The sequence below is a fragment of the Hyalella azteca genome, unplaced genomic scaffold (assembly GCF_000764305.2).
Source record: "Hyalella azteca isolate HAZT.00-mixed unplaced genomic scaffold, Hazt_2.0.2 contig2057, whole genome shotgun sequence".
NCBI classification, from domain to species: domain Eukaryota; kingdom Metazoa; phylum Arthropoda; class Malacostraca; order Amphipoda; family Hyalellidae; genus Hyalella; species Hyalella azteca.
In genome coordinates this window covers 72,218-100,009 of record NW_025932345.1, presented here as the reverse complement: position 1 = coordinate 100,009, position 27,792 = coordinate 72,218, and the positions used below count along the sequence as shown (strand labels likewise).

Sequence of the window (27,792 nt, the reverse complement as noted above, 5' to 3'; positions counted from 1 at the left end):
GTTATTGCATTATGAGATAGGCGTTGGCGCTAGGGCTTGTTTATGAGTTAATTTTTTGGTCCACGGCTGCGCTCCCGCTTTAATAACTGGTGTGCGGACTGCGGACGCAGTAAAGTAGCGGCAGGGAAAGTAACGCCAATAAATGTAACAATGATGGTCTGAATGACATCACCTCGCTCATACGAGAAGAAGTTTATTGACTAAACAAATGAGCAGCGCCATCCCGCTAGGAAGTGGACATCGTTGCTTTTGTTGCTGACGGCGCTAAAACTTTAGTGCAAACTAGACATACATTATACAAGAGTATTTAAAACTCATAATAGATATTTGATAAGACTATGTAGGGTAATTAGGGTTCTTCTACTTGCTAACCGTCGACATGTTTAGTTCTTCGAACATTCCGTTGTTCAACCATGTTTTGTAGGGGTTAACAATAAAAAAACACGTCGACACCACTCAAGTCATAGTAAACATCACTAACATGACACTAAGACGATAGGAAGTGAAAATATGATGACATTAATATCATGACGGCCTCTGGTCGACATCCCCTTCGTCGTCATGGCCCTCAGGAGCTGCGGATTTGACGACAGCTTTGCGGTAGGCGCTCCACTCCACGACGCAGAAGGCCAGGGTGCCCACCACGCAGAACACCACCAGAATGCCTACGAAGTGAGGAACATCTAACAAACAAACGAAAAACTAATAAATTAGTGCGGCAAATATTCTTGTTTGATCACCCGCCTTGCCATCTCATAAGAGGCCTTCTGACTACTGGATATGCCCTATCATACTTGTTTAGCAGGAACGTAATGAATGGTTATGCAATTACTAATATAAAGAGGAATAAATTTATTAAAAAGTCCGGTTATCACCTATCGGCATGTCACGATAGGTGATAACCTTGGGGTTAAAGAGTGAGGATATCTACTCATCGATGTCGATGAGCCATTTCAGTAGATGAGCACCATTTCAGTAGCAGTGGAGACGTAGTCGGAAACACATGGCAGATTCGTGTACACGTTCATTGAAAGAGGCGTTCAGTTTTTAAACACACGGACGATTACGGAACCATTTTAATTTCTAACGTTTTGGTCGTGCTCCCAAGTTTGACACGATAATGAAGTGAATGAGTAGCTTTGGCCGAATTCGTTCGAAAGAGTTAATTAAGCCTACTGTATCTATGTTTTCCTCTATCGTGTGTTACTGTGTATGATTCCAGAATTTGTAATACCAAGTTCATGTTATTGAGTGAAGATTTGAGTTGTTACTGTGAGCAAGCCGCGCCTAGACATCATTGGCAGCCAATGCTATAACACCTGCTCATAGCCTACAATATCATAGTTCATAGTTATTTTTTAGGATGACTTCGTCTAGAAGAAATTAGCTTGGAAGGAAATAACTTGTTACGTAAACTAGACGTAATGATTTGATATTTTTTAGGCCATTTGCCTCACTTTTGTGACTATTTGAATGTTACGTATCCATGAGGCAGGGACGCCGTTCCGATTTGTTCGACTCAATCTTAGAGAAACATTGTTAGAGAGACTGCTTTGTTCTCCGCGTACCGCCTCATCAAGCCTTCCTGCCGACTTGCTATCTTTGAGTTTCTTTTAGTTTGAAGCGTTTGAGGTAACTTCAAGATATTGTCATCTAAACCTAATCTCTGAAGGATTTATTTGGGTTTGAAGTCCAACTGCATCGTAATTTGAAGTCCAACTGCATCGTAATTTGAAGTCCAACTGCACGTATCGTAATTTGAAGTCCAACTGCAGACGTTGGCCCTATAATCGTAACCAATGCCCAAATAAGCGTTGGTACCTGATGTGAAATTTGCCTATAAATTTCAGTGTTTAGTGTTAGGAACATGCTGATGTTGATGTTTGCATGTCTTCTCTTTACAGGCGTAATTTAGTTGAATAAAGCTACATTCTGGCCAACCTTCGTTCGAGACCTACAAGACTTTTAGCTTCATTTCGATTTATTCAACTAAATTTAATTGCCAGAGCTATCACAAATGCATTTTGAATCCAGTGTGTAATTCCAAGTTGTTCAAGATGGATCGAGTTCTGCGGCCGTCAAAGTTCGACACGTAACCCGATGAAGCCACAGCTGCTGAACAATGGACTCATTGGTTTAAAACATTCACTAACTTCTTGGCGACTCTCCCAACGGAAAATCTAAACAAACTTGCAGTCCTTACCAACTACACAGCACCTAATGTATACGAGTTTATTTCAGAAGTTCCATCGTTTAAAATTGCCGTCAAAACCTTGAAAGACATTTATGTGGAACCCAAGAGTGAAATATTTGCAAGACATTTACTTCAAACCAGAAAACAAGAAACAGGTGAAACTCTCGACCAGTATTTGCAAGCTCTTAAGATACTTGCAAAAGACTGCAATTTTACTGACGTCAGTGCCAACCAATACAGGGAGGAGAGCATACGGGACTCGTTCATTAATGGACTTCATTCTAATTATATCCGACAGCGCTTGCTGGAAGTTCGAGCCCTTGATTTGAAGTCAGCGATGACCAGGCCAGACCACTGAAGATGGCCCAAAAGCAAGCTGACTCTTACAACTCGTTGCTGACTGGGCACAGCGTGGCAGCTGCAACAAATAAGTCGAAAAATGTTTCAGAATTATGTCCCGAATCCTCAGAAACTTCCACCGGCCAGGAAAATGAGAGAGACTCGGCGTAAATATCTGCTGCTGTGAATTCTAAATGTTATTTTTGTGGGTTGATGCGGCATCCGCGCGCAAAGTGCTCCACAAGAGAGTCCACCTGTAATGAATGTTCAAAATGGGCCATTGGTCAAAAGTGTGCAAATCTTCAAAGTCAAGTGTGCCTTCAGCTAAACCTGCCCATTCAGCTGCCATGCACCTAGCTACTATTGTAGCAACAAGTGACGCTACTGTAGATGCTCTGAAATGGCCGCTATCACCGTAAAGATCAATGGAACCTTCACTAGTAGATTTTTTATATATTCTGGGTGCTCAGAAAGTTTCATTGACATGAACTTCGTCCACTTACTCAAGTTGCCGATATATCATGGCTCATCAAAAATATCTATGGCTTCTACCGAATTTTCTGCGCCAACGTTCGGATTCTGCGAAACGCATATCCAATACGGCGATCATGAGGTTAAAAAAATTAAGTTAGGGGTATCGAGGAATCTCTGCGCTGACGTTATTCTGGGTTATAACGTACTCTGTCAACATTCCTACCTGGAAATGAAATTAAGCAGACCCAAATCTCCCCTTAAAATATGTAATTTTGCTTCTTCTGATGTTGATGCCCCGTATCTTTTCGCCAATCTTAGTGAAAATTGCAAACCAGTTGCCGACCATTCAAGATCTTATTCAGCTTAAGACCGCGCCTTCATCAAACCAGAAACCGCGAAGCTGCTGAAGGCTGGCATAATTGAGGAGAGTCGGTCACCCTGGAGGGCGCAAGTGCTGATCACTGGTGGAATGAACCAAAAGAAAATAATGGTATTGATTATTCAAGAACTTTCAACAGGTTTACACTCCTTGATGCTTATCCGCTTCCTAACATTTCAACTATGGCAAGAAATATTGGCCAATGCTCCATCTATAGTGCGCTTGATTTAAAGTCAGCATATCATCAGATTCCCTTTCAAGAAAAAAATTTTTTTCACAGCTTTGAAGCTAACGGGCGCTTGTACCAATTCTGCCGAGTAACTATCGGGGTAACCAACTGGGTAGCTTGTTTTCAGCTTACAATTGATAATATCATCGCGAAAGAAAACTTACGGGACACCTTCGCATATGTCGAAAACATAACCATTTGTGGTCCCGATCAGCAATCTCACGATAGAAATTTTTTCAAATTCCTCGAAGCTGCAAAGAAGTACAAATTAACTTTTAATGAAGATAAAAGCATCATCTCAGTGTCCTGCATCAACTTTCGGGATTACAACCTCAGGAAAAGACAAATTCGTCCGGATCCAGAGAGGCTACGTCCACTTAAAGAGCTGGAGCCACCGTGCAATGCAGCTGCGCTCAAACGCACCTTAGGAATGTTCTCTTATTATTCGCAGTGGATATCAAAATTCTCCGATCTCATTCGCCCACTAGTTTCGGCCACTGAGTTTCCCCTGCCTTATCATGCCATGAACGCGCTCCATTCGATCAAGAAAGCAATAGAACTATCTGTTTTGAATATTATCGATCCTAACATCCCGCTGGTCGTTGAAACTGATGCATCGGAGTGCGCTATAGCTGCTACCTTAAACCAGGCTGGAAGGCCTGTTGCCTTTTTTCTAGAACCTTGTCCAAATCGGAACGAAACTGGTCAAAAGTCGAGAAAGAAGCGAGTGCGATTGTTGAAGCTCTCAGGAAATGGAAGCATTTCTTACTAGGCACTCATTTTAAAATTGTTACTGATCAAAAATCCGTGCCATTCATGTTTGACTGCACGAAGCTAGGAAAAGTTAAAAATGGAAAAATTATGAGATGGAGAATCGAATTGTCATCCTTTAACTTTGATATTATCCACAGGCCAGGGAAGGCAACTTAGTGGCCGACATGCTTACATGAAACTCAGCGGTGGTGTGCGGTGCGGTGTAAAGCTTTCCTGCAGACCTGAAAAAACTTCACGATACGCTCTGCCATCCAGGCGTTGCGAGACTTGCACACTTCGTCCGTTCTCGTAACTTACCATATTCCGTAGACGACGTCAAGAAAGTCGTTGCTTCGTGTTCTATTAGCGCGGAACACAAACCTCGCTTCTACAAGTAACAAGCCACCACCTGCGAATTTATTCAAGGCTACGCAACCATTCGAGCGCTTGAACATAGATTTCAATGGTCCTTTGCCGTCTTCATATAAATACTCTTACATGTTTACCGTTACCGACGAGTTTTCAAGGTTTCCCTTTGCTTTCCCTTGCGCCGATACCAGCGCAAATACGACTATAAAATGTCTGTGTACTCTGCTCGCTATATTTGGTATGCCAGCCTACATACAAATCGTGGAAGTGCCTTTATGTCGGAAACTTTTAAGAAATTCCTTATCGAAAAAGGTATCGCTCAAAGCAGAACGACGCCTTATGATCCCACGGGAAACGCTCAGTGTGAACGTCACAACGGGAAATAATTCTACCAGATGCTTTGCGATCTTTGCTATCCACAGCGACCAACTCAACTACATCAGAAAATCGACGACTGGCTCTACACTCCCGTCGTGGCTAATGGAACCTGGCAAGGTGCTTCTCAAGAGACAAGTTCGCCCTAGTAAGAACAAACCGCTGGTGAATGAAGTGGAATTACTTGAGGCCAATACTCAATATGCCCATATCCGCTTCCCCAACGGGCGTTAGATCACAGTTTCTACGAAGCATCTTGCTCCCATAGCGTCGGGCGAAGTTTTGACGGTGACGTTGAGCCTGAAAATAAGCTTCTCATGACCAACGAAGACGACGTACCTAGCTTGCAGCCCATTAACATCGAGAACAGTTCAGTGACCAGCATCACCAGTGAAATTACTTCACGTACGCCACCAGGTCCCACCAGCGAACCTGCTGTACATTTGCGACCGAGCCCACCAAGCGAACCTGCTTTACGCAGATCATCTAGTTTCGAAGTCCCTGGATAGGCTAACATATTAATATGTTAAAACTAGATCGAAGTTATATCGTTATCTCCTTTCGAAGCAGTTATTCTATTAATTAGGACATTGTTCATTGAATTTTACCTAGTACTTTTTTGTACTAATTGCATTAGGTACATTAAATGTTGCTTCTGTAGCTTGTTGGTTGTTCATTAACGATTCTTTCTGTAGCCCAGTTAGGTAGTCTCTCAGTACGTTACTTTGGAAAGGTGGGGTGAATGATGTGAAATTTGCCTATAAATGTCAGTGTTCAATGTTAGGAACATGCTGGTGTTGCTGTTTGCACGTCTTCTCTTTCCAGGCATAATTTAGTTGAATAAAGCTACATTCTAGCCAACCTTTGTTCGAGACCTACAAGACTTTTAGGTTCATTTCAGTGCCATAATCTTAATCGAAGCCCAACCAAGTGTTGCACCATAATCGTAATAAAAGCTCAACTCAGCGTTGGTAAATGCAAGCATAAGCAAGGAAACGCCAGAAATAGTCTCTCCTTCTTGCCTGCCAAAATTACCTCGTGTAAGTAACAAATGAAATATTGCGACCATTCCGACATAAACAATTCCTGCCATGCCAGTTGTACTCTTGTTATCGAATAGTCAATTAATAACGCTCATCTACAACTTTCATTAATCAAGTCTAAACAATGAGAGTCCAGCCCCTGCCTAGTGTAAGTTTCATGTATGTCTTTCTCGACCTATTAACCAATATTAAATATTATTTCCAGCTTACGTCACAAAGTCACAAGTGACCAAGTCATTTACATCACCATTGTTACCAACGATAGCAAGTAAAAACTACCAAAAGAAAAGCGTCGTTTCTTCTTGCCCACCAAACCACATCCGTGTCAGAAGTCGACCCTCAACGTACAGCCGTACGATATGCTTGTCAACAGTCTCGTTTTAATATAAGTGTTGAAAACGAAAATACGATTCTCTATTAACTACGTCCCCATTATTACTGCAATGATACAACTCATTTAGTACCTAGATGCCAGTGCAGGCTGATGTATGTGGAATAGAAGAAGCAGCAGGCTGCACTGAAGCTCTGCACGAATTTGAATACAGCAAAGGCAGGGCCAGAGTTGTCGGAGTACTCGGAGCCCAGCAGCGAGTAGACCTGCGTGTTGAAACATGCGTCGCCGAAACCCAGCAAGAAGCTGCATAGCAGCGCAATCCAAACTCTGCCACAAGCAACGTAGAGGTCAATTGAAATTAACGCTAATACATAAACGCTACAGTCCAATACTGGTAAAACAATTTTGGGAATCAATTGAAAATTTGGAGTACGTCGTAATAAGAGCCTTGCAAGTTGCCTCACATGGGCTGGCCGTCAGAAAATTTGGAAGGTCCATAAGTGTCGCCGAGGGGGGAGTCCTTGGGGAGGTTCAGGAAGATGAGGTAGAAGCAGGCCATGTGGATCAGGAAACCCAGCAACACAATTGGGTCCCGCCCGAACTTGATTGTCTTGCTACCGAAGATCCCGAACGTAGCACCGGCTGAGGAAATGAAGTAGATTGTAGAGAATCGGACTTTTTATGGCACAAGCAACAGTTATAATCTTCAAGATAATGAGTCGATATGATATTTTAATGAAGTTTGTGCAGTCAGCCGTGATGGGATGGGTGCAATCAATCCTCTGGCGAAGTGTCTACATGTACCATAATTGGAAGTGGAATCTATCAGTCCCGCATCGAATTGGTTAAAACCAGCCAGTTACAAATTAGGAAAGAAGGAAAGAAAAAACAAGCAATAATGAAGGCAGAAAGACAGTTTGGATAGCCCAGGAGCGTCAATAAATAAGCTCATACCAAGGATTTCTCCAACTCCAATTGAGATGCCGGATAGTCCGACCAACATCTTGGGGTCAGGGAAACGTTGCGTGAAACTCAGACAAGCGCTGTACACCCCGCTGAAGAAACTCAGCTCCAGGCCTGCACAGTATCATTACTATTAGTACCTACAATGTTGTAATTGCGATGTTGTATGTTGTATTTGCATATGAATGTTTACAATATTAGTAGAGCATAAATATTCATTATTAGTCTTACACAGTGCTGGTCCGCTACAGATATCTTGAGAAATTGCATGTCAGAGACAAAATTCGAGATTAGCTCGTATAATATAAAATAGGACAAACCCGTGTAGAAGAACGTGACGGACAACCGGAGCATGTCTATGGTAACAAAAAGCTTAAAGCTTTTCATAAGCTCTTCAGCAGGGGAACCTGTGACATCAGATCTGCCTGATTGTGATCTCTGCTTGGGCAGGAGGAGCAGCACGAGCGTCCCTGCCACAGACACGGCCGTCAGGGAAATGAAGACCACGAAGCGGGTGTCTGCGTTTATAACTTCCTGGCCTCGGAACTTCACGAACACGAAGATGTTGCCGAACACCTTGCTGCGTGATACAGTTTTGGTTAGAACACTATGCTGCGTGACAGTTTTGGTTAGAACATCATGCTGCGTGACACAGTTTTGGTTAGAACACCATGCTGCATGACACACTTTTGGTTAGAACAACATGGTGCGTGACACAGTTTTGGTTAGAACACCATGCTGCATGAAACAGTTTTGGTTAGAACACCATGCTGCATGGCACTGTTTTGGTTAGAATACCATGCTGCCTGACACAGTTTTTGTTAGAACACCTTGCTGCGTGACACAGTTTTGGTTAGAACACCATGCTGCGTGATACATTTTTGGTTAGAACACCTTGCTGCGTTGAAGAGGAGCATATTGTTCCTCTTGCTTTAAACATAGATTAATTAATTTTTAACCTTTCATTCCTGGCACTTTGGTGTATTGATTACTTTACGTTATGCTTCCTAATATGGTTCGCTCTTTCCGTCTAATTAAGGGCTCTTTGTGTTCATTATTATTAATGAATGTTTCCTTCCCTTGGTTTCGTTTCAGATATGTTATTGTTCTCCATCAATTAATTACTAGTCAGAGCAAGCAACTTAATGCAGTGTCTGGAAAGTTTGATTGCTTCTGCCATATCATGTTTGAAGTGTAGCATGCGCCATTAAAAGTTTCACTGAAGTTCAGTAAGCACATCATTTGTCATGCTTAGAGTGATCCTAGTCAGCACTTTATTGCTTGCAACAACTGCACCCATTGCCAGAAGCTCATTTAATCTGGAAGTGATTGTTAACCCATTCCTGCTTGCTGGGCAATGTAGCTGCTCCTTAAGGGTGAGTTGCTAAGAATCAATCAACTCAAGTATTAGTATACCTGTCCTTTTCAATCTCATGCACTTAATTTACTGCAATAAATCTCGCTTATAATACCTTGTTATCTGTCTTCATTGTAATTACTTTGAGTGCTTTATAACTTTTGAGTGTTTCCATTGCAAGTTGTGCATTAAAGCTGTCAACCCTAATGTTAAGTTTTGTGTTTTTCTTTATTGTACTGTACTGTGAAGTTTTCTAGTTTTGCTAAAGCTTCACTCCATGTTACTCAAATTAGTTCCAGCCATGAAACCTTTGGTTCGATGTATGAGTCAACCTTAATTGTCACGAAAGGCAGTAGACTCAAGTTCCGTAATTGTTGACTGATAGGAGCAGTCGGTGTGGGACCCAGCTGGCATGCTGTTGTGGAGGCCTGGAACCTAGACTTGCCAAGTTATGACCTTCCTGCCCAGAGCCTCATCTTTCAAACTGCAGCTCCTTGAAGATCACCTTGCTGAGGCTCGTTGTTTAAATGTCAACCTAGGCTTGTTATCATTACTTAACTAACTGAGCTGGCTGCATATCAGTCCAGTTCATATGCAAGTCTGTAGCCACTTCATTTGGATACACCGGTTTTAACCCAATATTTGCAAGTCACTAAGAATACCTGCCTGATGTCAACCCCTTTAAGTACAAAGGGGCTTTGACCTTCTGACCACCAGAGGAGTAGTTGACCAGTTGTCCGACCTACCGGTGACTTGATAGCATTGATTTCATCATTGGTAGATAGTAGATCAGTCATTCATATAGGTCCCATTATTAGTACCTGTCACCTTCAATTCCAGTATTGTTGACCTAGGAAGAGTCACTGATGTTGTTGCTCGTTTTCTGTGTTTCACTAGTATGTGATTGCATTCTCTCAACGCTCTGTTCCAATACTTTCTTGTTTAGCCAGCGACCTGCTTGCAGTTAGTTAGCAAAATTCATTGACAGAATAGTCCTGCAAAAGTTTAATAAGAGCCTTACTCATTATTATTATTTAGCCAATGTAATCCTTGTTTCCTGTCCTGTTGCTAATGTCTAGGTTTCTTTAACTCACTTGAAGACGTAGTGATTGTCCTGACAATCCTTGCCTCCCTTAAGGTTCCTAGTTTCTGCTACTCAATATCACCTGTGGTCAGTAACCTTTTGTAGAACCTTGCAACGAGACAAGTGAGTTTTTGGTGTGTTGTTGTGAAGAGAAGTGCTTGGGTGTGCCCGTTGTGTCTATGAAAGTGATGCAACTACACTGCCTTAGTACTATACATCAGGGAGATCCGTGGACCAGGTAAGGTGTGCCCTTACTGTGCCACACTGCTGATGAAAAAATACATTAATTTCTTACTGTTCTCCCCTTTCCAGGACCTTTATTTATCTCCGTGCCAACCAAGACTCCTAGGCTATTGCTTATCTTACTGTAAATTCAATTCCCCTACGTCACAGGGTTAATATGTTATTTTCAAAATTATTGGTTACAACACAGTTGTACCATAATGTACAACTGGGCTCTTGAATTGAATACTGCGGTCACCTCTCAGGGATTTTCCCCTGGAGGGTTGCCTGGCTTCTCCTGTGAAGGATATATTTGGTGCCCTAGGGATGATTCTGTACCAACGGCCCTTGGATTTGTTTTTAGCTTAAGTATAGAGTTGCTTCATTGAGCCTGTGTTTCATTGCCCCAAATTTGTCCTCAGGGTTGGAGGGTAGTTTTAGCTAGGTATTGCATCTTAGGGTGGTTGAGCTAATCTTCACATAGCTTTTGTGAATCCCTGTTGACAGGACTGCTACATAATTTGGTGCCCAGACCCAAGAGCCCATTTACCTCTAGAGTCATGATCAACGAATTGAACTAGACTTGTTTTCTTATTGCTAAGCCTAGGTACTTAAGATATTTTTGGCAACTTTTTATTTCCCTCTGGTCACATTTTCTTGCCTAAATTTAGTGATTCCCCAACACACATTCCCCTGTTGGGGAATGATTCACATTCCCCAACATGCATGAGAAATTTGGGGTGTGTTAGGTAGTTAGGAGATATGTGGTAGGACTGAGACAAACCTGTGTGTGTTTTGCTGTTGATACAAAACAAAAGAATTACCAAGAGTTCTTTTCTTCATATTGATTTGCAATGGCTGAAAAAAACAGATTCACCTCAAGACCTGAAGGAAACAGATCATTTTAGGAAACATTCCAGTTTAGCAGCAGATGATGCTCTTGATTCAGATGCTGCTATCCATGAGACCTACAGTTATATTGCCACTGTGATAACCAATTTCAAGATCAATGTCAAGCAATGATGCTCTTGATTCTGATGCTGCTATCCATGAGACCTACAGTTATATTGCCACTGTGATGACCAATTTCAAGATGAATGCCAATCAACTGTCACCAACTGCTAGAAAATGTATCACTGATTTGCAAAAGACCCTTCAATTTCTCAAAATTGACCCTGACACAGGGACAGAACGAACTTGGTGGTGCTAAACCAAGAAGGAGATTCACTTTCAATCAGCCTCTTAGAGAAGTTTCATACTCTGGGGTGGGAGTGACTCTTCACACAAGACCCAAGAAGTGCCAACTAAGTTCCCAGATAAGAAGTGGAAGCAGCTCCTCCAACTTGACTCCAGGAGAGCTGCTCAGCCTCAATTACAGGAGAGCTGCTCGCCTGCAATTTTCCATGGCTGCTGTGGTGGTGCAGTGGTGAGAGACTCAGTCTCTCGCACCCAGAGCCCGGGTTCGAGTCCCACTGAGGACAAGTTCTACCGGGAAACTCAGCTCATGGTCAACTCATCCATTCATCCAACTCTGGTTGATAAATGAGTACCTGGCTTGTCCAGGGTGTTGTGTAATGCAATAAAATGGTTCTGGCGGGTCAGCGAGCCAGTGATGGTCGTGGAACTATCAGTGGCACCGAGTGCCTGGAAAAACTGACCTATCATCCCCCCTCCCTAGTCGCCAATGCCAGGATGGGCAATTGCAACAACAACACAACAACATGGCTGCTCCAGGACACAATTCATCTTCTGTCAGTGAAGGGAGTGAAGAGTCAGTGTTGGGTGTTTGTGGCCAGCAATTCGCAAGTCGTTCATCCTCTGAGAGCGCCAGTGAGAACTTATCTGCTTGGCGTCAGCAAGAAAAGGCCCACCATAGGAAACAAAGATTGTTTCAGAAAAGTGCATGAGGTCCTTCAAGAGAGAAAGGGGGGTAACTATCGTCATAAACACAATTCATGCTACAACAAACAACAATCAAAGGACAAAATTGTGTCTACAACTGATCTAGTTCATGCCTTGAATAGGCTAGACCATTGCTCTGTTCCTAAACTAGATGTGTTTGATTCAATCGTTTGAGGAATGCTGCTGCTTTGAGGAATGCTGCTGCTCCAACAACTTCCGGTTGAGCAACAACTTCTCTAACAACTTTTTGGTTGAAATATGCCTTGGAATGCACTATAAACGTGCGCATCGTGGGCGAAATAAGTTGCTAAAGATGCTCCAGTCAATGTTGTGGCATCCCTTATTGACAAAGGTTACTCAGGATGTCTGTAGTTCCTGTGAGATGTGCCAGAAGTTCAAGATTGGTTCACAGCTTGTGAACCCACCCATGTTTAAAATAGTGTCCACGAAGCCATTTGAGTTGGTGGCAGCTGATTTTATCCAGTTGCTGCCCACAAGCTCTGCCCACATTGGCTGCCTGGTTTGTGTTGATCATGGATCCAAGTGGATATAGTTGTTGTCATTCGGAATAAAAGGGCTGACCATCTTGCCTATGTGTGGGAGCACCAAGTTCTTGCAGATTTTCTTGTACTCCCTAAAAGACTGCTTACAGATAATGAAAATGAGTTCACCTTACCCAGCTTTGAATCTACAGGGTCATCAATATTTAGCATTACAACTTTGAGTGGTTAGAACTATGAAATAAAACACAATTGTGAATGTTTGAACATTCACAATTGTGAATGTTTGTTTGTCTAAGAAAATTAAATTCAAACCGGTCCTGGGCAAGAGATTTGGACCGATTTGAGGTCCAAATCCTCTTTAACTGCCATCAAAGACCATAGACTCTAGTCCCATTATTTTGTTAACTTGATAGGAGCAGTTGGTGTGGGGCCAGGCTGACAAGCAATGGTGATCTGAAGACTCATGGGACCCGTACTCATTGGTTCTTCAGTTTCCTGCTCTGGGCTTCATCACCTCCAACCCCAGACCTCCTGAAGATGGTACATTAAAGCTTAACATTTTCCGTGCCCATGTAACCATTGAAATAACTGACTTTACCTGTAGTCCAGTCTTAGTGCCTGAATAACTACAATTTACCTGCCAAGGGCTTGGACCATTGATCAGAGCTGAACCTGATGTCCCACTTATAACTTGGAGGCAGGACTAGTTCCATGACCGATAAGGTAATAAGAGTTTCATTAAGCGGCCAGTTTTCAATTTGAGGGGGACAACTTGTTAATTCATTGTCTCACTTTTTGTTTGAGTTGATAGGTGAATATTCTGATCTTAAATGTAGATTCAGACAGAGGCAGTTGCCATGTGAGATCTAGGAATTAGAATATTGCTGCAGGGACTAGTTGCATTTCCCAATTTATATACGTTAGCTTTTTTGACATGTGTAGTTAATTATCCCTTTGCATTTCTTAGAACTACGGAGATCCTTGCTAGCAAGACACATGGGCACCCAGCCAGTTCTAGCCTCCAATAGGATCTTTAGTCATTTATCTGCCCAGTTTCCAGCACAGCACAACCAGGTTGGTGAGTACCAGAGGGGGGAGTGCATGCCTGGGGTGAGTGCTTGTGCGTGATTGTTGGGGTTGTTATGTGGGTAACTATCCGGAATTTCTAGTAATCTACTACATCTGGCAATTCGTGAATGGCAAGTAACTCCTTTCCATGATCTATGTTTCCCTGGACTGAAGATACCAACAATTATTTGATACTTGTGCTGGTGTAACATTGTTAACTTAACCTCCACGTTCACTTCATTACTTAATTCCAGTTTATTACTGTTCATTAATAGGGTGTCCATCCCAAATATTTATGCTTATTGGTGTTTTACCACAAAGGATTCTTTTCAGCATAGTTTTTCATATTGACCTTTAGATCTTCAATCTAATGCATTTATTTATGGGACCTGTCCCATACCATGATCTCTTAAGCAGTCTTAATCTTTGGTAGAATTGGGTTTTCATAATTGACGAGTTTCCTTGTTTTGGTAAGAACACCATGCTGCATGACACAGTTTTGGTTAGAACACCATGCTGCAGGATACATTTTTTGTTGGGCTACGCACAAAAGTAGAAGGTTTCTACACAAGTAGTAACTTCTTATACATTGATAAGTATACAATTGTGAGGCATTCTAATAATAATGCCTTTTCAAAATTTTACTAGAAAAGTCAGCCACAAATATGTAATGCAGTCGCATTACTGATTCCATTGATGTGACAGCAATTGTCAATGATGGTGCTGGAGTTGTGAACCAAATTCACTTGAAGGGTAAAATTGTTCATCCAAAACACACAAGAAGAAGAAACCACCACACAACTTTTAAAGAATGCACAGTGAGCTTACTTACGCTGGGAAATAATCTAGATAGTGAGTATTGCAGGAATTTTTAGCCATCTACAAAGCACGCACTGCAGCACTGAACACTCATGCATTGCAGCAGTGATTGGAACCCCACCATTTTTTGCTGTCATGCCGCTTTATCACCAGATGAGTGTCGCAGTACCGTCATGCACTTGCCTTATACAGCCCAGGAATCAATATTTCACAGCCCCAAACTTTAGGCACTCTAGAGCTTGCCGGCAAACAGAACTGGCCAGTGCAACCGCAACACATGAACGCCAGCGGCAAGGAAAAACTGGGAGCAACCAGCATACGGCACGCGGCTAAAGCTGCTGCAGACAAACCTCATATTTACAACTTCGTCACATAGACGTCACTGGGAATTACCAACATGACGTTGTTATGATCAGAGATGATCAGATGAATTTAGATGATTTTTTTGCAATAAAGATGATCAGAGCAAAAGCGTTAGCCAGGGATGTCCAGACATGATCATAATTTCTAGGAGAGTGTAACAATGCAGATTTTTGGACTGTTATCACGGCTTGCCGTCGTACTGCTGCGGCATCCACGCGACTGCAGATTGGCATGCGGTCGTAGAAAATGCTGGATCCAATAAATTTCATTACTGAAGTGCAACATTGAACATCTGGGGAACTGCGGCATGACACTCACCTGCACTGCAGTACATCACTCGCCAGCACTGCAACACATTACTCACCTGCATTGCAGCACATCACTTGCTTGCACTGCAACACATCACTCGCCTGCACTGCAACACATCACTGACATCACTTGCCTGCACTGCAACATGGCCCAGAAAATGCCAGAGTTCCTGGTAATCGTCATGTCGTCGGACATGAGGGTGAGGTAGTTGCCCTGGCCGGTCCAGATGAGAGCAGCTCCGAGACCCATGACCACCGACACCAGGTACAGCAGCCACGTGTGCAGCCACAGGAACGATGCGATGAACAAACTGCATAACGTAAAAAAAATACTATTACACATATTCTCATATAGCTACAATGTTGAACAATCGTTTTGTATCAGAATAACATACAAATATATTCATGTCATTAATATCTGTAACGAATTTGAGTAACAATACTTCAAGTATTGTTACTCAATTGTTACTCAAGTAACAATTCTCCAAGTATCTGTTACATCTCATCAAACGTGAATTTAAGCTAGATCCCATAATTTCATTATCATAGAAGCAACTGTTCAAAAATATATAATAATTATAATTTATACAACCTGAATCAAAACAAAGCTGATAATCAAAGGTATGCGCAGCCATATATTGCAGAATTAAAACTATACATTATTCACACTACCTGTTGTACTGATGTAGCAAACATCTGCTTTGACATTTGCACTAGGTGTGTACTGATGTAGCACATATAGGCTCTGATATTTGCACTGGGCGCTGTACTGATGTAGCACATATCTCCTCTGACATTCTCACTATGCATTGTACTGATGATGTGAGATCTGCCCTCTGATATTTGCACTACATGTTGCACTGATTTAGCACATATCTGCTCTGATTCCAAGCACGTTCTTACAGAGGTGCACAGCAGGAGAAGGCAAGGAAGAGAGTCTAAGTGGGTAGACTGGACAGACCTGGCAGCAGTGCTTGTGGTTGCCAGGTGGTTAGTAGCATTCCTACTGGAGGTTGGCATAGTAATTATTTGATGGCTCAGGAGGCGTTCAGAGTTTAGTAGGAAAGTCACGGAAACAAGTTCCTAATAATTGTGGCTAACAGTCAAGTTATTAATCTATAAGTCTTGTGCGCTGGTGCTCCATTTGTACCCTTATCAATGTCCCCAAGGTAGGTTATCACCTCTCACTTGAGCTATAATCAAGTATGGACGTTTAGAAGTTGTATCCTGATCTTACTCATTATAGTCAAGTGAAACTAACTCCTGAAGCCATTCGAGAGTTTCGGAAATTTGATTTTCCTCTATTTTAAATATATTTAATTCATTATTTTAGATTACTATTTTTATTCTCCCATTACGTTTTATTTCAATCAAATCCGAGGTCTGGGTTCTTAGGCCTTGAAGCAGCATAAATTTGACCTAGTAAATCATTTATCTGAATACTAGTGAATTACAGGAGCTCGAGTTTCATTCATAATGAAACTTGTTAATGCAAGACGCATCTGAAAGCCACACTTGCCTCATGGCAGGTCAATGAGAGAACATGCCCTGGCTACGGAGAACTATTATCACTCAAGCCTGGGGTCAATACAAAAGTAGGGCAGGTAATTACCACATGTTAATGTGGCTGGCAAGTCAACTACCTGCTTGGATATGCATAAGAATACCTAAGTTTTTGGGAGATGAATATTGTGTGACCTAGAGTGTGATACTACAGAATGTGATAGAACACAACTGATGACAGATACTTGTAAAATCTAGAAGGCAAGCACTAAGCACACACCTATATACAAACAAATATGGAGAGTACACTCTTATAGAATAAGTATACACATGTAAGTTTGTTAGTTAGTTTACTAGCCAAATGTGTACTAGCACTTTAGCTATTTAGCTATATTGCACTGACAGTCAAGGTGAAATCACGCGGAAAGTCTCAATTGTCCAGCCCGCTGAAGCTGGCTCAAAAGAAGCAGCATTAGCATCTCAATGAGCCGAAGTGACAAGGAGGGACAGGCCAAAAGCAACAGAAACTAAGACACTCGAACAAGAGGTCGCTTATATGGGATGTTGGCCGCCTGCATGAGAGAGACAAAGAAGGGAAATGTAAGGAATCCTACCTACATAATAACTTAGCCCCACAACTGAGATCTGCAGTCAGACCCTGTGAGCTCAGCAGTGGGGTGTTCAGAAACAGTTCCCCTAGGAGCGCAAAATCCCACAGGACTTCTGACGTGACTGATGAGCACAGACACACACCAGAAGTCCCCCCTGTGGAGTTACACACGTGTAAGTTAGTGCCCCAGCCACCATGGTGAGTTTAGGCCCCAGGATGGCAAGGCAAGATGGGGCGATCCAGTTGGTGGTTGCAAACACAGCATACACGACAGCCAGGGACACATAGCCTGAGCCTGTAAAACTCGGGTCCTCCTTCTGGATGCTGTCAATCACCACTTGCTGGAAGGGTTGGTAGTTGTGAATATCATGCCAGCAGTTGATATCAAGAGCCAGCAGTTGACATTGAGTGCCAGCAGTTGGCATTGAGTGTAAGAAATTGGCATTGAATGCCAGCAGTTGGCATTGAGTGCCAGCAGTTGGCAACAAGCACCAGCAGTTGGCATCGAGTGCCAGCAGCTGACATTGAGTGCCAGCAGTTGACATCAAGTGCCAGCGAATGACATCAAATGCCAGCAGTTGACATTGAGTGCCAGCAGTTGGCATTGAGTGCCAGCAGTTGACATCGAGTGCTAGCAGTTGACATTGAGTGCCAGCAGTTGACATTAAGTGTCAGCAAATGACATCAAGTGCCAGCAGTTGACATTGAGTGCCAGCAGTTGACATTGAGTGCCAGCAGTTGACGTAGAGTGCCAGCAGTTGACATAGAGTGCCAGCAGTTGACCTCGAGTGCCAGCAGTTGACCTCAAGTGCCAGCAGTTGACACAGAGTGCCAGCAGTTGACATAGAGTGCCAGCAGTTTACATCAAGTGCCAGCAGTTGACATCAAAGTGACTCCAATTCGAGTCACTTTGGGTGCTAATTTTTAGGCAAAATACAAAGGCTATGGCAAGAGTCCCACACAGAGAAGATGTACTACACTACTTGAATTCTCACCAGTTTGTCAGTGAAATAATGTTAAACAGCCAGAAAATTGACTATTTCTTCAGAAAATAAAAAGAAAAAGTCGATCTTTGTTGATGAAAGGAGTCATTATTACAAGATGTAGCATTGCATAAATGATGATAACATCAGTCAGGTCGTGATGTCATTAGTGACCCTTATGTCACCCTCTGTGATGTCACTATTCGCAGGTCACTGCATATATAAGCTCGGTGAGTTGACTGCCAGTCAGTCTTAGTCGAGTCTCCGGCAGACAGCCTTCAGCTGCAGCCATGCAGCAAAATCTAGACGAGCTCACATGGTCTTCGACTCCGGCACTTGCAGCCAACACGCAGTGTCATTATACTCTATCTCCAAAATTACTGCACATACTGTGCTTTGATCCTGTAACGTCTATCTAGTGTATCCCGTGAACCTATCTTTAATACTTACGCTTAGATACACGTCTTTTTATTATCCTTCCCAGGCCAATGAAGTTATTTGGATAATTATAAACAAACCAAAACTCCTCAGATTTTTCTACTATTGATTAGTAGATCAGACAGATCCTCCAGATAGGACATCAGTGATAATTAAACTCATGGAACTTATATCAATGCTTGATGCAAATTTATCCTAATAAGCAAAAAAAAGAGCACACCTAACTGACAATGGCCAAACACCCTGGATGATGGAAACAATGCCCATTGAGGCCTGGAAACAACACACCAAACTGACAATGGCCAAACACCCTGGATGATGGAAACAATGAGCATTGAGGCCTGGAAACAACACACCACACTGACAATGGCCAAACACCCTGGATGATGGAAACAATGCCCATTGAGGCCAGGAAACAACACACCATACCAACAATGGTTAAACACAATGGATGACAGAAACAATGCCCATTGAGGCCTGGAAACAACACACCATACCAACAATGGTTAAACACAATGGATGACGGAAACAATGCCCATTGAGGTCTATAAACAAAGGACAGCTGCTGGGCCTGCATCCTGGAAGGACATGAAGATCAGCATGAAGGCAAAGCCCAGCACCACCACCTCCAGCCCGCATTGCTCCAACTCCATGGCTGTGGTCCTGGGTACTTTGCTACCTCAAAATTCCTTCTATTTATCCAAAGATTACAAGCAGACTTTGAAGTTAATTCAATCCAGGGTTGGTGATTTTTTTATTTTTAAATAAAAACAAAAAAATAAAAATCAATGATTTTTTTAATTTTTTTTTTCATGATTTGTTTTATTTATTTGATTTTTTTCAGCTTTTTTGTCTTATTGAAGTGTTACTTTTTTATGTTGCAATTAGCCTACTAACAATAACAGTATATGATCATAATGGATGGCTAAAATGGGCAATTCTTGCCTTCAATAATGGCCAACAGGCCAAGGTGGCATTTACCACTTTGGGATTTTTGGGTAAACAATTATTGATAAGTCTATTCATTAGCTTTGTAAAGTTTGTATGGAGCAAGGTAATGAGCTAAATATTGACCATTTAACTGGCTTCAATATACAAAAACACTTCAGGAATGCAGATCTTCTAAACATTGAAGAGTCACATAACAGATAGGTAGCTGATAGCACAGTGCACAACACTATCAATAGATCTACTAGTTTTATGTCCTATAGATCTTCCAGACTCTACCCTCTATACACACCAACTAGTAGTGACTGAGTGACTGACTGCACTGTTCCCTTTTAATTCAGACCAATAAACCAATACTAAGCATAAACTGAACAATAACCAAACAAACCTCATACGGCTTGAAACGAGACTTAAGTTATGAGAAAAGCTAACACTTTGAAATAAGCATGTGCACAATTCAAATATTTTATATCCATTCACTGCATTTGATATTTTATATATAGTCTTATAATTGTAATTGTTTTTTCTAGTTTTAAATTCACATATTTAAAGATTGAAATTAAATATTTTGATAAGAATACTCGTATTAGGGTGGAAAATCTTTCTAATTGCCTAAAAGGTCAATACAAACTCAACCTCTCAATATACAGGGTGTGGCAGAACCAATTGAGCAGTTTTGAGGTAAAATAAAAGAGCAATGGAGGTACATAAAGAAGAAAGTTTATTTTCCTAGAGGTTAGCATAACATACCATTTAGAATACTTATGTTTTGAAAAAAATATCTGGAAGATGGGAGCCATTAGCTGCAACACACTGTTGGAGTCATTCTCAGAGGAGGGAGTACCTGTAACAGTGAAATCTGATTGCTATGGTGCCATGTTGCAAAATTTCTTGCAGCCCATGATGGAAAACATTGTTGAAAATGAAGCATTGGGAGACGTGTGGTTCCAGCAGGATGGGGCTACAGCTCACACAGCCTGAATGTCACTCAATGTTTTGAAACGCATGTTTCCCAGACGTCTGGTGTCTCTGAGGGGTGATTTACAGTGGCCTGCGAGGTCACCTGATTTGAGCATTTACGATTTCTTTCTTTGGGGACATCTAAAAGAAAGGGTGTTCAGAAGTCACCTTCACATCCTACCACAGTTAAGGGAATGGATTATTGCATCAGAGGTTATGGCCATACCTTGCCATATGTGTGAACGTGCTGTAGAAAACTTCCATGAACAACTCCAACAGTGTGATGCAGCTAACAAACCCCATCTTCCTGATATTGTTTTCAAAACATAAGTATTTTAAATGGTATGTTATGCTAATCTTGAGGAAAATAAACTTTCTTCTTTATGTACCTCCATTACTCTCTTATTTTGCCTCAAAACTGTTCAATCAGTCCTGCCCCACCCTGTAAAAGCTAGCTAACACATTTAAATTGTATATTGTAATCAATATATAATAAATAGTCAAATAGTTAAAGACTACTTATAGCCTTATAAGAATTAGCTAAGCTGCTAGCTACGTACAATGTATTGCACACTTGCTGCCTCTGTACCAAAAACTTTCAATTTATTGGAACCTAATACACACTAAAGGCAACAAGTTTATATACCAATTTGTCATTTATACATTTATACTAAACCATGAATAACAATACCTCAATATAAATTAAAGACTGCCACTCAATATATTTTAATATATGAAAAAATAAAAGAAAAATATAAATCATAAAAATAAAAAAAATCATGACTTTTTTATAAAAAAATCAAGTGATTTAATCACATGATTTAATCATTTTGATTTAATCATTGCCAACCCTGATTCAATCATATTTGCATCATCAGAAGTGGAGAGTGTGAAAGCAACACAATCAATGTGATTGGTGAGGTTAGCAGATGTATATTGTAGATACAAGCAATCTGACAAAAATGACCAAGTTATCGATATTCAAGAGTATTTTTAAACCGTTTGTATAACATTACGTGGCCGCATAAGATGGTTGGAACTTTTGCTTTCAGCTAACCCATGCATCTGCTCAGGTTTCGACTTTCTGAAAGTCATAAAACATTAAATCTAAAATTGCCAAGGATCAATAACTAACTCTTTCTCTGTATCTATATCAGTTCATAGCAATTGTGTTATTTAAGACTGCGCAGAGTCAAAGTATCAAATATAGGGTCAAAGTTTCAAACATCAAATCGAACAGGCAATTCAAATTCTTTTAATTTCTCACAGCACAAGAGGCCAGGATATCATGCAGAGTGTAAACTACCTATGATCTGAGCAGACAAGATTGGACAAGACGAGCTTTTCTGATAAAATTTCTACAAGACAAGTTTTCCATTTAAACATAATTATAACATGACACAAATTTTCATCGTGTAATATAAGTAATTTATAGATTTATTTTTAAAATATGGTGTAAACCTCACAACATAGAAAAAAATTTTTGTTAATACAATCCATGATACCAACTTGTAACAATGATAATACCTACCCTACTCTGTAATCAAAAAAAGCCTGCTCAATAAGGACATAAGGCTAAAAGTTCCAGACTTTTAATCTAGTTCTGGTCTTTTAACTAGTTTAATCCAGACATAAGTTTTAATATACATAACAATTTTCATACTATCTAATGAAATATTTTGTGCTGGGTCATTTGTTGATAAAATAGGTGGACTTGTTGACCTTCAACAATGATTTTTCAAAATATCTATGATCTGTATACACAGAATAATCTCTCACACAAAGAACATCGCATGCCAATAGACCAAGTCCAATGATCAACTGCTAGGATCCTTCCCTCACAAGTGCAATGCAGGAGCAAACTGACTGGCTGTATGCACTCATTTTTTCCACAACCACGTTCAGGTCATATTCTTCTATTATCTCAATTGTGTATGAAACATGGGTGATGAATATTTCACATAAAGAACAATAAAAAATAACATTAACATAACAATACATCAGGAAAAATATAGTTATGTATTATTTTTAATAATTATCTTGTAGATTTTTCTGATCAGATAAATAAAATAAAAAGAAGAAAATGAACAAAGTTGGTACTTAAATATGTTCTCATGAATATGAGAAAATATATATAAGTACAACAAGCAATAAGAAAGCAAAGAGAAAGCAATTAATTGATTGATAATAAACAATAAACAAAAGAAATCAAGATTTATAAATATCTTCTGACACTATTGACTAATATAATGAGGTACTCACCAGAATAAGGGAACATGTGCTGAAAGCTGTGAAGATAAGGAAGAAGGCCAGGCCAAAGAAAGGCAACCACCTGCAGCACTGCAAGCTGCTTCTGTCCTCCCGAGACGACTGACACTCACACAGAGGGTGGTTTTCGCAGCAAACTCCAGAGTTCTCAGGAACTCTCTGAATAAAAGGCTCTTCTGCAAAGTTCAAAGAATGTGAACATTACTAATTATCTATATGTATATATATTATATACATATAAATATTATCTTTAGAAGGACATGCATTAACCCTAGTTGCGTAGAGTTTGCAGGAAAACGCCCTTAGTTTCTAATAACCACCGTAAAAAAATGAATCTCACAGCCTTTTCTGTGGAGATACTCTTCAACTGATATCTATTTTTGGTGTTGGATCAATGATATTTTAGCTATTTTTATCTATAATGATAAGGTAAATCATTTAGCAAACTACGTATAAACTTTTGCTACCAAGTAAGCGGATCCGCGTGCCGGTAGCAAGCTACGCCCTAGTCAAACTCACGATATCAGTGTCCAGCAAGCAATGGAGGTGGAAGGTATGTGAGCTTCCCACTTTGCTAATGCATCTCATTTCATAAAGTTCTTTCAATGGCGGGCAACAAACTCACAGACCATGAGATCAAAAACTATAGGAACAAAGAAACTTTGAGAGAGACTAGCAATGAGGATGCAGGTGCACCAGTGCTGAAGCTGCACATGCACCAGCAATAAATATGCACATGTTCAAAGGCACATGCACACGTGAATGATTTACAGTCTCCAGTCCATGGGTAACATAGACACAAGTTTGAGCAGTCGGAGTTGTTGTACATGGAAATGGCTCTGCTTGAGGCCAGAAATTCAGTCCTTTCATTCTCATAATTTTTAAAAATTGGTTTGAGTTCACAATTGTGCATCTGAAGACTGCATTTGAAAGGAAACAATCCATATTAATGACTGGTAAAACAATTGCAGCATATGTAAAATAAAAGACACCTAAAATATTCTTAACAGAATTAAGGGCAGATATCATTTACACCCAAAGTTGTAGTGTGACACAACAACCCGTGGTAATTAGGGTTAAGTATGCAATAATAAAACTCCTAAGGATTTAAAAATCAAAATATTGATTATTTATATATTGAAATCTGATGACTCGAGGTAAATACTAATAATATTCATAAGGAATAGTAAAAATCAGAAAAAATTACATTGATATAACTGTTTGATGCAACATTTTCTAGCTCAATACATAGTAATAATGGAATTTACTTGACTTTTTTACCAGTATGCTAACACTAAGAAATATCATTGGGAAAATATAAATAAACTGTACAGAAATGAAATGATTCATAAAGGATGAAAATTCAAAATTGAAGTCATTAATCTTACACAATGTAGTTTCAGAAGACATACTGAAGCTGCTGAACTAGCATGAAAGATTGGCAAGAAATGCATCATGGGTAACTTTTTAGCAGATGGCCTTTATAGCCAATAGAAAATATTGTTTCAATTAGAGAAAACTCTAGAAAAGTGTTTTCATGTGTATAAGTATACATGTGTGTGTGGGTCTGTGTGGTATGTATATTAACAAAAATCCAACAGGTTCAGTTGCTTGGTCCAGAAGAGTTAACTAAGACTTACAAGGCATAGTGGCAAATGAGGGCTTTTTTTAAAAACCAGCGCATTTTCCATTTCCTGATCTAGTTCAGAAATTTTATTCAATGTCAACAAGATGATTCTGTTATCTACAAATATTGCAATAGTACCTTGGTAAGGTACCTTCAAATGGGTAATAAGGGGCGGGTGGGGTAAATAGGGACACTTGTTGCACATTTCGTAGAAATGTTATATCAGCTAAACTAATCAAAATATTGTAAAATTAAAAATAGTGGCATAAAGTTCAACATTTTCACAACACTTTTCTTTAACTTCACTTCTTGTTGTTTGTTTGTTTGTTTGTTTGTTTTTTGTCTGTCTGCTACAAATCTTATAATCAAAATTTAACACACTTCTACTTTTCCTATCAATCTGAAATTTTGCATGCTCGTGTAAAGTTGGAAACAATGCATGAATCAATTAACAGAATAAATAATTTTTAAAATTAAAAAATAAATTTTGTAATATAAAAAATTGAAAAAGTAATTTTGTCTGCTACCGTAAAATGGGGTAACTTAGACCACTTTTTCTTATATAAATGATGCCATTTTTTTACTAGCAAAATTAAACTTGAATTGAAACATGCAAAATAAAGGTCTATACTCTAGCTTCACTCACCATAAATTGCTGGCTCCTGCCTCTCATAGTCTTTATGTAATTTTGTATTAGGCCCTTAATGCCCATTGACAAAATTTTTCTATGTCAAATAGTTTTTGAGTTGTGGGGGTTTTTGTTAAAAAAACAAAAAGTGGTCTAAGTTACCCCGCCGGTCTAAGTTACCCCATTTTACGGTACAACTTTTATAATCTATATTTAACACACCTCTACCAGTCCAATCAATCTGAAATTTTGCACAATTTTGTAACGTCAGGCAGAATGCATGAATAAATTGATGGAATAAATAATTTTAAAACTTTAAGTTTGTTTTCCAAAAACAAAAATTAAAAATAATTTTCTTCAATATTTGGAAATAAAATTGGAAATCCATTGTACATGTGTAACATTGGAGATACTGTATTCTTCAGAAGTGTTGTCTTTAAAAAGTAATTTTCCAACTCATATTTTTGTTTGTTTGTCAGTCTGTCTGCTACAAATCTTATACGGTAATTGATATTCAACACGCTTCTACCAGGCCAATCAAACTGAAATTTTGCACACTTGTGCAAGTTGGAGAAAATGCATGAATCAATTGACACAGTAAATATTTTTGAAAATTTAAATTTTTTTAATACATTAAAAAAAATTTGAGAATTAATTTTTTTAATCCATAGGAATAAAATTAGAAATTCATTGTAGATTTGTAACATCAGATACACTGTATTCTTTAGAAGTGTTGTCTTTAGAAAGTAATTTTTAAATGCATATTATACTTACTTTGTTTTTCTACCTAAATTTGAGCCAATATCTTATGTGTGATATATAATGCTGATATACATGATACTTTACCGGTCTACTTATAGGATTTGAAAATGAGCTGGATGAAGAGTCTAAAAAAAGTCTCTGCTTTGAGTTTGCTAATTGCCACTATGGACAGAAAGTTTACATACTATCTTAGAATTCCTGCCTGCTGGTATGAGTGATATCCATACTTTGCTGGTCTACTTATAGCACTCAAAATTGAAATTGAGGAAGAGTCTAAATTCTAAAACACTCTGCTGCTAAATTCCAAAACACTCCAAAATGCTGCTATGCCTTGCAGGTAGCAGCCTAGATCAAGGATGATGTAATAATGAATTGTGAACATATGCAACAGATGAAGCAACAAAGTCATCACCTTCACTGGACTGTGACATCATGTCGTTTTGATTTTTAAAAGGCTCAATTTTTCATCAGCCAATAGGAATGGGTTACTGTTGAGTGATGGCACCACCAGCAGTCCAGCACCTCTCCTTTGAGCAATTTTTTTTTTGTTTGAAATTTGCAGGAGCCTGTGAAGACTAGTCCAATACGCCCCACAACAGGATTATGAGTAATAATTGCCACAGTAACATTTCAATTGGCATGTTATGGGCTTCACAGTTTCTCTTAATCAGTACAGCATCCTGCCTAACTCCAACTCCTTGCCTAAATCCAAACTCTTGCCAAAACAGGGTTTAATTGATGCCTAACAGTCATTTAATAATCTGAAAATCTGCAACAAACACACAAACAATAAAATAAATACAAATAAAAATACAATAAAAAATAAATAAAATATACACATATATATATATGGGTGGTTAATGGCATGAGAATTTGTCAATTTAAATTTTCAGGGTTGAACAATATTCTTCAGATGACATTAGTTGATCAAAATACAGGTTCAAGGGAGTAATATCAATTTATTAACAACGTTTTGAATGTAACAACATTCATTTTCAAGTTACAGGAAGCAATGAATACCAAAATTTTGATGGAAATAAGTACATGATACAAGTGAATAGGAAACAACAAGAAAATTTGGAACCATGAAACTCATTCCAAAACAATCTCAAAGCTTAGAAAATCAGGTAGTTATGAGATGGATAGATGGAGTCCAATCCACAGAAAAATGCTTCAGCTATCGTTGGTCAGATTATGTTGGGCCACTGCAAGATGACAATGCTAGTGGGTTCCTCCAGCACAGTGCAAGTGACAGTCTCATTGTGATTGACGTTAACAAGAGTGTCACGGGGCCTATTGATTTCATAGCAGATCTTGAGATGAAGTTGCAACTGTCACTTCAAACGAGTGGGAGTTCTTCAAGATTCTGGTGTAATCAATAAATTTTGCTTCAAAGAAGGTTGTAGACTTCTTCATTATTTTAGCTGTATTGGAGTAATTGGAGTAACTACTTCGACTTTGAGCAGCTGTTTATCCTGCCACCTGAGACAAGCTCACAACCAGACCAGGTCTCAAAGCATCACAATCAAGCAACTTCATCTCAAGATCCGCAATGAAATCAATAGGCCCCGTGACACTCTTGAAAACGTCAATCTCAACGAGACTGTCACTTGCACTGTGCTGGAGGAACCCACTGGCATCGTCATCTTGCGGTGGCCTGACATAATCCGATCAATAATAGCTGAAGCCCTTTTCTGCGGTTTGGACTCCATCTATCCATCTCATAACTACCTGATTTTCTAAGCTTTGAGATTGTTTTAGAATGATTTTCATGGTTCCAAATTTTCTTGTTGTTTCCTATTTACTTGTATCACCTACTTATTTCCATCAAAATTTCTGTATTCAACGCTTCCTTTAACTTGAAAATGAATGTTGTTACATTCGAAACGTTGTTAATAAATTGATATTACTGCCTTGAACCGGTAATTTGATCCACTAATGTTATCTGAAGAATATTGTTCGACCCTGAAAATTTAAATTGACAAAT

At 39.8% G+C, this 27,792-nt stretch overlaps 1 protein-coding gene across 1 annotated transcript; it reads right to left on the bottom strand.

The window, feature by feature from the left end:
• Nucleotides 1-29: 29 nt before the first annotated feature.
• Nucleotides 30-26,574, bottom strand: LOC108665220 (UNC93-like protein MFSD11). The gene is made up of 9 exons (XM_018151954.2): nt 26,218-26,574; nt 22,783-22,964; nt 17,363-17,532; nt 15,213-15,389; nt 7,773-8,032; nt 7,444-7,566; nt 6,954-7,131; nt 6,620-6,816; nt 30-665 (listed from the first exon to the last, which is right to left on the bottom strand). Exons 1-9 carry the CDS (start codon nt 26,237-26,239, stop codon nt 526-528), a joined length of 1,449 nt encoding a protein of 482 aa, XP_018007443.1. The 5' UTR covers nt 26,240-26,574; the 3' UTR covers nt 30-525.
• Nucleotides 26,575-27,792: the final 1,218 nt, after the last annotated feature.